This window comes from Aotus nancymaae, unplaced genomic scaffold (genome assembly GCF_030222135.1).
Source record: "Aotus nancymaae isolate 86718 unplaced genomic scaffold, 86718_ANA_hifiasm-v0.15.2.pri h1tg000036l, whole genome shotgun sequence".
In the NCBI taxonomy this organism is placed as follows: domain Eukaryota; kingdom Metazoa; phylum Chordata; class Mammalia; order Primates; family Aotidae; genus Aotus; species Aotus nancymaae.
Window position 1 is genome coordinate 49,033,282 of NW_026988450.1, and position 10,777 is coordinate 49,044,058.

The following is a 10,777-nucleotide window of genomic DNA, read 5'->3' on the forward strand; positions in this document are numbered from 1 at the left end:
ACACTCTCCCGGCCTTTCTTTATCAGGCTAAATTTTCTCATTGAAGACTCAGCTTGGGTCTCATCTCCTGCAGTATACCTTCCCATGAATTCCTTTCACTGGTCTCTCCTCTTGCTCTTGAATACCTGATGCAAACCCATATCTCAAAAATATATTAAAATCAATGGTACAAAGAGGTACACCCTCTTCCCCTAGTGCCACCCACCAGACAGTAAATTTCTAAGGGTTGAGGGAGCTACATTTTATTTTAACCTCCTCCCAGCCCCACCACACCCACTGCAGAGTGCCTACCATTCACTAGATCTTTGTTGAAACGAACTTCTGGAGTTACTCTCCATTATGATCATTTTGCATGGTGCTTTGCTCACAGGCAGGATTTGTTCATCTCTGTTTTAGATAGCCCATGCTGATGGGAAGTCAATTTGTTTTAACATTAATAGTAGCACACTTACTACATATTTGCTATGGGCTCCTAACAATAGCCCAAAGAGATAGATATTAGTCTCAATTTACAGCTTAGGAAACTTAGAAAGGTGAGATAATTTGCTCAAAGATACATAGCTTGAAAGTGCTAAAGCCACAAGTCTGGTTCTAAAGCCCTTGCTCTTTGACCACTATGTGATGTGGCCTTTCTCTTTAAAAGCAATCTCACAAGATTAAAGAATGGCATGAGAACCACAAAGACAGTAATTTGAACCCAAATGCCTAGGTTATAAACTGTTCTAATATTTTGGTAATTTCTTTGGTAACAACTTCATTGAGATATAATTGATATATCACAGTTCACCCATTTAAGGTACACAACTCAGCCAGGCACAGTGGCTCATGCCTGCAATCCCAACACTTTGGGAGGCCAAGGCCAGCAGATCACCTGAGGTCAGAAGTTCAAGACCAGCCTGGGCAACATGGTGAAACCCCATCTCTATTAAAACTACAAAAATTAGCTGGGTATGGTGGCACATGCCTGTAATCCCAGCTACTCGGGAGGCTAAGGCACAAGAAGTACTTGAACTATTTACTTTGACCACATTATATTCTGTCTTTTCCCCCAAAATGATAAATCCTAGCCAGTTTTTTTCTTTTTTTTTTTTTCCCTTGAGATGGAGTCTTGCTCTGTCACCCAGGCTGGAATGCAGTAGTGCAATCTCCGTTCACCGCAACCTTCACCCTTCAAGTTCAAGCAATTCTCCTGCCTCAGCCTCCTGAGTACCTGGGACTACAGGCACATACCACCATGCCCAGCTATTTTTTTGTATTTTTTCTTAGTAGAGACAGGATTTCACCATGTTGACCAGGCCAGTCTTTAACTCCTGGCCTCAAGTAATCCACCTGCCTCGGCCTCCCAAAGTGCTGGGATTACTGGCATGAACCACTGCACCCAGCCCCTAGCCAGTTTTTCCAAAACTGTAGAAAAGCTTTTTTTTTTTTTTTTTTTTTTTTTTTTTCATATCATTGTTGAAACCAAGATAGTTTAAAATCAAAGTCTTTAATAGGAAATAGAAATATAAACATAGGCCGGGCGCGGTGGCTCAAGCCTGTAATCCCAGCACTTTGGGAGGCCGAGGCGGGTGGATCACGAGGTCAAGAGATCGAGACCATCTTGGTCAACATGGTGAAACCCCGTCTCTACTAATACAAAAAATTAGCTGGGCACGGTGGCGCGTGCCTGTAATCCCAGCTACTCAGGAGGCTGAGACAGGAGAATTGCCTGAACCCAGGAGGCGGAGATTGCGGTGAGCCGAGATCGCGCCATTGCGCTCCAGCCTGGGTAACAAGAGCGAAACTCCGTCTCAAAAAAAAAAAAAAAAGAAATATAAACATAAATGGAATTAAGTTTCTGCTTATTCTAACTCTGGACATATAATCAGCAAATTTGAAGGGTTTGAGATGGTCTTACATAGAGATTTTTTTGTACACCTGAAATTCAGCTTGGGGAATCCTGGAGAACGTCTCAGACAGTCACTCTGCAAAACAGCTAAAACTATGATATGAGAAACCAATATAGCTGTGGACAAAAGTGATACCATATTAAGCTGCTATCAACAGTTAGAAAAAGACTACTATAGAGTTTCAAATATGAGCCTCAAACCAAAAACCACACAGGCTGACCTTCTGAAGTACAAGGATTAATTTGGTTTGGGGAATTTTATGTAGCTTGTTTAGGGTGAAAAACTGCAGGAATTTATTTAACGATTCTCCCAAGTACTGTTGGAGAGGCTGGCTAGTGTAAGTATGTGTTAATATCTCCTTGACAATCAGGAGCATATTTTCAGGCATTCTACCTGTTGTTTAATGATTTTAAGGTATCGATCCTTCTTTAAATTTGGTGTGGTAGTGTCCAACTTTAGCCTTGTTCTAAATTTTTCTGAGTGTGAACAGAAATAGCACCAAAAGATAAAATTCATATGATCATTGTGATTTTAATTTTTGATAGAAATGAGATATTTATATGGCTGACAATCTGAATATACAAACGGACAGTGGCCACACCATGTCTAACAAAACTCTGGCAGCAATCAGCCTTGGAAACCAAACCACAACTTTTGCAACAATAGGCTCAGAATGGCATGGACTTGGTTGGTAACTGCCAGCTTCCCTAATTTTGCCCTCTCTTCCCACTCAGGACCAACAAAAAAAGCCAAGTATGTTCCCTAAATCAATTACATAGGATGCCCACTAGATTCTCATTTGCAGCTTCCAATGTTAACAGCCTCCAATGGGAGCTTGCCTGAAATCATCTCTTTTTTTCACTATAAAGATTTCCCACTTCTTTGCCTATATTTGAGTCTCTGCAAAATACAAGTGATGGAGGCCGACTCCCTGACTATAGCCAGCTCTGAATAAATAGCCTCTGTTCTTATTGGGGCTGTCTTCATATATTTCTACATAGCTAAACTATACTTAAAATTTGCATACACAAATGAATCAGAATGACAGGACAGTGCATTAGAGTGTTTTTCCTAGAAGCTGGATGGCAACTCCACCTGGAATGATGTGGTACTAGCCCCATATTCCAATCTTTAAAGTAACTGCATGTGGTAAGGAGATTTAGAAACATGGGTTGTAAATTTTATATATTGCTTATTTCCATTTTTAAAATAATCATTGGTTATTTTTACTTTTGTTAAATTATCTATCTTATCTATACTGGATAACAACTACCCACATCCTTATGACATTTAACTGGAAAACAACTTTTTTCCCCTTATTTCCTAACTTAACAGTTCATAAATTTTTTTGAAAAAGGAACATAATTAGTTTAATATATTCATTAGGCAATTTCTTAACTTATCCAAGATAACTACCATCTGGACCTGCTGGTTTAGATTTATTCTAATTGTCAATATATTCCATTACATTATTTGTTTCTTGCACAGACTGATGAGATAATTCAATTTTTAACCCTTCCCTCATCAAAGTTTGAAAACTCTTTTTTTTTTTGAGACGGAGTTTTGCTCTTGTTACCCAGGCTGGAGTGCAATGGCGCGATCTCGACTGACTGCAGCCTCCGCCTCCTGGGTTCAGGCAATTCTCCTGCCTCAGCCTCCTGAGTAGCTGGGATTACAGGCATGTGCCACCATGCCCAGCTAATTTTTTGTATTAGTAGAGACAAGGTTTCACCATGTTGACCAGGATGGTCTCAATCTCTTGACCTCGTGATCCACCCGCCTCGGCCTCCCAAAGTGCTGGGATTACAGGCTTGAGCCACCGCGCCCGGCCTGAAAACTCTTAATATTGCTTTAGGATGTTGTAATTTTTGCTAGTAGAGAATACTTTCTTTTTCTCTTCTCCTCCTTCTCCTGTTTCTTCTTCCTCCTACCTCTTTTTTTAAAATGGATTTTAGCTCTAAGGGATTTTTTGACCTGTGTTGGTCTCTCCTGTAGCCCCAGCACCTAGAACAAAGCCTGACACAATACAGTAAATACTCAATAAATATTTGTTAAATGAATGGACCATACTTAATAAAGAAAAACATAAGAATATTAGATTGGTCAAAATAAATGATCTCAACTTTTAATCCCTGAATCAGGTATCAGTGGTCAGAAAAAAAGAACTCCAATAACTTGAATTTCCAATCTCCTTACCCAAGGCCAAACCAACAGCAAGTGATCCCTAATGAATCAGGGGTTAGCAGCACCAAAGTTTGGCTGATGCAGGAGAGGGGTGCTATGAGGGCAGTATGAACAGGTAGAAAGCCAAGATGAAGTATCTGGAATCAAACAACTCCCATTTTTTTCACTCCAGCTCTAAATTTACTAAAGTGGAATGAACATATTTTTAAGCTCCTCTAAGCCTTGGTTTCCTTATCTGGAAAAGAAATTGTAGATAATAATGGTACCACCCTCACAGGGTTGCTCTTAACATAATGAGATAATATCTGTAAGACATAGTTTCCTTCCTGGCCAAACTGAAAATTTGCCACCAATGATAAAGATATATAAAATGTATGCATACTGACAGCAAGGGGATAAAAGAGAAAAAAGATAAATATTTTTAATTGGTGTCACTGTTTCAGGATTATACAGCCGTTTTAGTCAACATTTACTGTGTCTCTGATTATAGTACCTGTAGCAGAAACTAGAGCACTAGAGGGAGGCAAGAACAGCCCTTGCCCTTGGGACATTTACACACCTCATAAAACAATTCAAGAGTACTTACAAAGTAACTGGAAAATGAGTGCAAATAACACTCTGTATCAGTACACAAGGAGGGAGGTAGCAGTTTATATATCCCTCACAGCAAAGAAGAAAAAAATGAGATCTTTTACATCAGTAGCCTTGACACCTCATTTTTTTTTTTTAAGAGACAGAGTCTCACTCTGTTGCCCAGGCTGGAAGTACAGTGACATGATCTTGGCTCACTGCAACTTTTGCCTCCCAAGTTCAAGCAATTCTGCTGCCTCAGCCTCCTGAGTAACTGGGATTACAGGCATGCACCACCATGCCCAGCTAATTTTTGTATTTTTAGTAGAGACGGGGTTTTACCATGTTGGCCAGGCTGGTCTCAAACTCCTGACCTCAGGTGATCCACCCACCTTGACCTCCCAAAGCGCTGGGATTACAGGCATGAGCCACCACGTCTGGCCTACATTTCCTCATTTTTAACAATAGGAAAGAACTGTTTGACTTAGGTGCTCCCTCTTTGCCCCATACCACTGTGTGTATACCTAAGTTAGACTGGGCACAGAAGAGGTAGCAGGGAAGGCTTTTGCCAAATTGAACATCTGTTCAGTGCTGAGACACTAAACAAAGTAAGTGCTGGGGACACAGACACAGGTCAAAGGAAATCCTTGTCTAATGAGGAAAACATAAAAGTTCTGATAAATGCTGTGATAACACAGCATAGAGGGGCTCCAGCTGTGCTGAGGAAAAAGATACAATCAGCCTGGGCGTGGCAGGGAGGTGATAAGTTGAATGACCCCTGAGTAGCCTTCAAAGGCCAGTTGGAGTGAGACACATGCGGTAGGGGGAGAACTACAATCCAAGAGGGAAAACAGCATTGGCAAAGGCAAGGAGGAATAGAAAAATGGAATGCTGTCCAAACTCCAAGTGGTTGGAGGGTGAGAGCAAAGGGAGTATGAAGAGGGTGGTGTCTCTATTTTAGCTCTCTCAAAAACAACTATATTTCAAGTTCCCCATGATACCAGCTGAAAAAGTAAAGAAAATTGAGATTTGGATGAAATTTGTCATATCACATGACACCAGTCATCATGACTTCAGCAATTCAATTAACACTTGCTGCACATTTTGTCATGCACAAGAAACCATGCTAAAGAAGGTAGAAAGAGAAAACAGTCCTTAAGGAACTTGCTAATAGTAGAAGACAAGTAAAGAATTTAACACAAATAAAACATGCCAGAAATACCATGAGGAAAGTATAAATAAACATCACACTCAATGAAGGTAAAAAATCTCATCTTGTTGGAGAGATCAGAAAATGATTCATGGAAAGAAACTAAGGATTCACAGGATTTTTTTTGTGATTTAATATGTAAAGAAGGAAGGAAGTAGAGAAATCACATGGGAAGTTTAGAAAACAAGGAATCTAGTTTGGTTAGAACAAAGTGTATAGAGTAGAATGATGGGAGAGATTGCTAGAAAGTTAGGACCATTAGGAGATTCTAAATTCTGCTACATTTTTAGTAGGAAGCAACATGATTGGGGCCACATTTTGGTACAAATAACCAGGCAGTGGACCTTTAGGAGAGATTCAAATAGGGAGAATGTGAATCTCACCAAATTCAGATTCTTATGTTTGAAACATGAGAAGAAAGAAAGAAACATGTTAGGAGGCATTTATAGTAATCTAGGCAGGATGAGATTAGGACCTGAACCGAACACTACCTTTCTGCAGGAATGAGAACGCCAGAGGGAAATCACTGGTAGCACGCCACCACCATTTATAACAGCACTCACCTGCCAGGTTTCCACAGCTCCTTCTATTCCTCTGGCTCCACAGTCCATGGTGAGGGAGCCAGGAGTGCAGAGCTGTTGGGCAAGTAAACACAGATGGCCAAAGCACAAACCGGGGCCCTCCAATAGGTGTTCTGGGGAAACCAATAAGGTGTTCCAGGAAAACAGTACACTCTCATAAGACTTTTTAATTACTAACTCTAAGTAAAAACTATTACCCACATTTATTCTATATACACTTTAAAAATTAACTCAAGGAACACTTCCCCTATTTGGCAATGTCACAGCACATCAACATCAAATATATAAAAACTACATTTAGTTTTTTGGAAAAAAAAAAAAAAAAAAAAGCCAAAATCATCATAAATGAGTCTTTGGTGCCCCCTAGAGGAACGTTCAGTGCAATCCTTAAAATAGTTACCCTCCATACAGAAATAATGGGTATTTCAATTCTTAAAAATACTTAAAGCATTTTCTATATATAGTACACTATTTTTAACAGTAATAATTGAAAATGAAGCCATAATAAATAACTTAGTGCAAACCAGGAACATAACAGACACAATTTTTAAAAGGTTCAGTAAATTTTTGTGTCATACATTTATGATAATTTTGCTTTGTGTCATAAACTAAGACACAGTAATGGAAAAACTTAGCTTTACACAGTGCTAAGTATCAAAATATTTTCTCAAGAGCAATTCAGTCCTTAATTTATTTCCAGGAAATCCATAATAAGACTTAAGTCTTTCAATAGCTAGGATAAATATAAATCCACATTTGTAACCATAGAAATGCTAGCATAAAATTATCAGATAGCTCTTAAAGTGTTGTTTCTATTTATATTATTTGCCGCAAGTTTCTGGCCATTTTTTCCTAAACTATGGGGTCAGAAACAGAAAATACCTGTCTTTCCTGAAACTAAGTAGAAGTCAAATAGGAAGAATAATCTTACCCGTTAGTTATAATGCAAGACTGTCAAAGCAACAGACCATAGGGAGAAAAGATTTCATGGTTATTATCCCAAATCAACAGAAGGTAAAATATTTATTGGCTTTCCTCTTAATTAATACTATTCTTTTCTTATATCTCTGTTAAGTGAAACAAAATACAAAAATAAAGTGCTAAATTTAATCATTCCTCTTGTTTTGGAACCTCCTTGGGAGCCCACAGTATATCCATCAATAAATGTTTGGTGAATTTTTCTTATTGCTTTCCTCACATAATATAAAACTGATAAGAATGTAGCAATAACTGGAATGTAGTAATACTTACTCTTGTTTTCATGCCCTGTGCCTTTAAATTATAAAGACTTTGGAACTAGAGCAGTTACCTTTCTTTTGAGCTGAGGTCTTGGATAATAGCATATTCATTTAACTCATTTAGGTTTTCAAATAACACAGTTGTTTAAGCTACTCATGAGTTAAGGAACTACTTTATTCAAGCAAAATTATCATCAGTTAGAATTGTTTTTCCCCCAGGTAGACCAACTTATTTTTAAAAACAGGAAAACAATTTTCCATTTATGACACTGTAATTACATGTGTACTGAGTTTACCAATAGCTCTACAAAGAGTTTTGTTATGTACTAATGGCAGACTGCCTGTTAGAATACTGGCCCCTACTTTCTGTGATTTTTTTTTTTTTTTAAATCACTTCTAGGCTGGAGTGCAATGCTGTGATCATGGCTCACTTCAACCTTGACCTTCTGGGCTCAAGTGATCCTCCAACCTCAGCCTCCTGAGTAGCTGGGACTAGCATATACCACCATGCCCGGCTAGTTTTTAAAGTTTTTGTAGAGACAGGGTCTCACTATGCTGCCCAGGCTGGTCTCACACTCTTGGGCTCAAGCGATACTTCTGCCTCAGCCTCCCAAAGTGCTGAGATTATAGGTGTAAGCCACCACGCCCAGCCTAAGCCAGACACTTTTTTGGCAAGCTGGTTATAAGTTGATTTTATAGTTTCATTCAGTATGATAATAATGTTATCAAGGTTTTATGTTCGATCCCCAAAAATGCTATTTCACTTTATTCTATTCACATACAGCCAAATGTGTAGTAACACAAATTGGTGTAAGAGTTTCAAGAGTGGGTTCACAATATATCATGCCTTTTAACTTTCTTTTCCCTAACTTTTATTTATAGATAAAGGATATAGGCTTAGAAATAATAAGTAACTTGCATAAGGGAATAACTAGTAAGTAGTTCAGGAGACCAAGCCAAGCTTTTTTACTTCTAGCCTAAGGATCCTTCCATTACACCCTAACTGGTTCTAAGAAAGATGAGCTAAAAGAATGAGTAGACCAAATATATTCATGACTATATATTTACATAGAATTTAAGAAATCATTTAGATCCCACTTTTTGTATATTAAAGCATTAATCACTGAAAATTCAACATTAAGAAATTAACAAATTATTAGGATAAAATTTTTTGGTTACTATTTTATAATGGTTTACTTGGATGAAAGTACCAATAACACCAAAAATAGCAATAGTTCAATAACTATTTACCAAGCACCTTTTACTTTCCTGGCACTATGCTAGGTGCTAGGGATGCAATGGTATTTAAATCAAACATGATAGTCTAGAACTTCACAGAGCTTCCAGTGAAAGAAAGTTAACAACTGATTTTAATAAAGTGAACTAAGTGCCATGACAAAGGATGTACAAGCTGCTATGGAAGTACACAGCTGGGATAACTGGTCCAGTCAGTTATGACAATATACAATAACAATAGTGTTACTTTTTTCTGGGTAGCTGGATCCTCTGTTCAATAAAGCTGTACACAAATACTGTATTGATTTTCTTCTAGTTAACCTACCTATCTCTTGACCCATCAGAAATATAAAACCTACCAAAAAGAAATGCCTTTTGAAGTCCTACTCTGATCTTTTTTCTTCAGAAGGTTTCATTAAAAAATCATTAAAATATTGGTATTCAGTCTTTATACTATTTCATTCGTATCTACTTCATTGTAATATTTAAATCCCAAATAAAGCCAGACATATAAAAAACATCAACTTCTATTGTTTCACAGTACCTGTAGTAAAGAGAACCACTTATTTATTGTTGATTTCTAAAATTAAATGTGATAAAATCTTTTTTACCACCAAAGTGAAACAAAAGATTACACTCTAATGGGCTGGTGTATTAGTCCATTTTCACACTGCTGATAAAGACATAGCTGAGACTGGGAAGAAAAAGAGATTTAATTGGACTTATGTTCCATATGGCTGGGGAGGCCTCAGAATCATGGCAGGAGGCAAAAGGCACTTCTTACATAGCAGTGGCAAGAGAAAATGAAGCTGTAAAAGCGGAAACCCGTAATAAAACTATCAGCTCTCATGAGACTTACTCACTATCACGAGAATAGCATGGGAAAGACCTGTCCCCATGATTCAATTACCTACTCCTGGGTCCCTCACCTGGGAATTCAAGGTGAGGTTTGGGTGGGGACACCACCAAACCATATCATTCCACCCCTGGCCCCTCCAAATCTCATATCCTCACATTTCAAAACCAGTTATGCCTTCCCAACAGTGCCCCAAAGTCTTAACTCATTTCAGCATTAACTTAAAAGTCCATAGTCCAAAGTCTCATCAAAGACAAGGCAAGTCCCTTCTGCCTATGAGCCTGTAAAATCAAAAGCAAGCTAGTCATTTCCTAGCTAATAGATACAATGGGGGTACAGGTATTGGGTAAACACAACTGTTCCAAATGGGAGAAATTGGCCAAAATAAAGAGGTTACAGGGCCCATGCAAGTCTGAAAACCAGCAGGGCAGCCAAATTTTAAAGTCCAAAATGATCTTTTCTGATACCAAGTCTCACATCCAGGTCATGCTGATGCAAAAGGTAGGTTCCCATGGTCTTAAGCAGCTCTGCCCCTGTGGCTTTGCAGGGTACAGCCTCCCTCCTGGCTGCTTTCATGGGCTGGCGTTGAATGTCTACATCTTTTCCAGGCACATGGTGCAAGCTGTTGGTGGATCTACTATACTGGGGGTCTGGAGGATGGTAGCCCTTTTTTCACAGCTCCACTAGGCAGTGCCCCAGTAAGGACTCTGTGTGGGGGCTCAGATGCCACATTTCCCTTCTGCACTGCCCTAGCAGTGGTTCTCCATGAGGACCCTGCCTCTGCAGCAAACTTCTGCCTGGGCATCCAGGCATTTCCATACATCTTCTGAAATCTAGGCGGAGGTTCCCAAACTCAATTCTTGACTTCTGTGCACCCACAGGCTCAACAACACATGGAAGCTGCCAAGGCTTGGGGCTTCCATCCCGTGAAGCCACAGCCCAAGCTGTACATTGGCCCCTTTCAGCAACCGCTGGCGTGGCTGGGACACAGGGAACCGACTCCCTAGGCTGTA

The 10,777-nt window shown here is 39.2% G+C and overlaps 1 protein-coding gene across 1 annotated transcript in view; it reads right to left on the reverse strand.

Moving 5' to 3' along the window:
• The window catches only part of RGS22 (regulator of G protein signaling 22), a 162,911-nt gene extending 156,412 nt beyond the window's left edge, over positions 1-6,499 (reverse strand). Inside the window, exon 1 of the mRNA XM_064384452.1 lies at positions 6,417-6,499. Coding sequence (XP_064240522.1) covers positions 6,417-6,464 — 48 coding nt within the window. The 5' untranslated portion in view covers positions 6,465-6,499. The remainder of the gene's footprint in view (positions 1-6,416) is intronic.
• Positions 6,500-10,777: the final 4,278 nt, after the last annotated feature.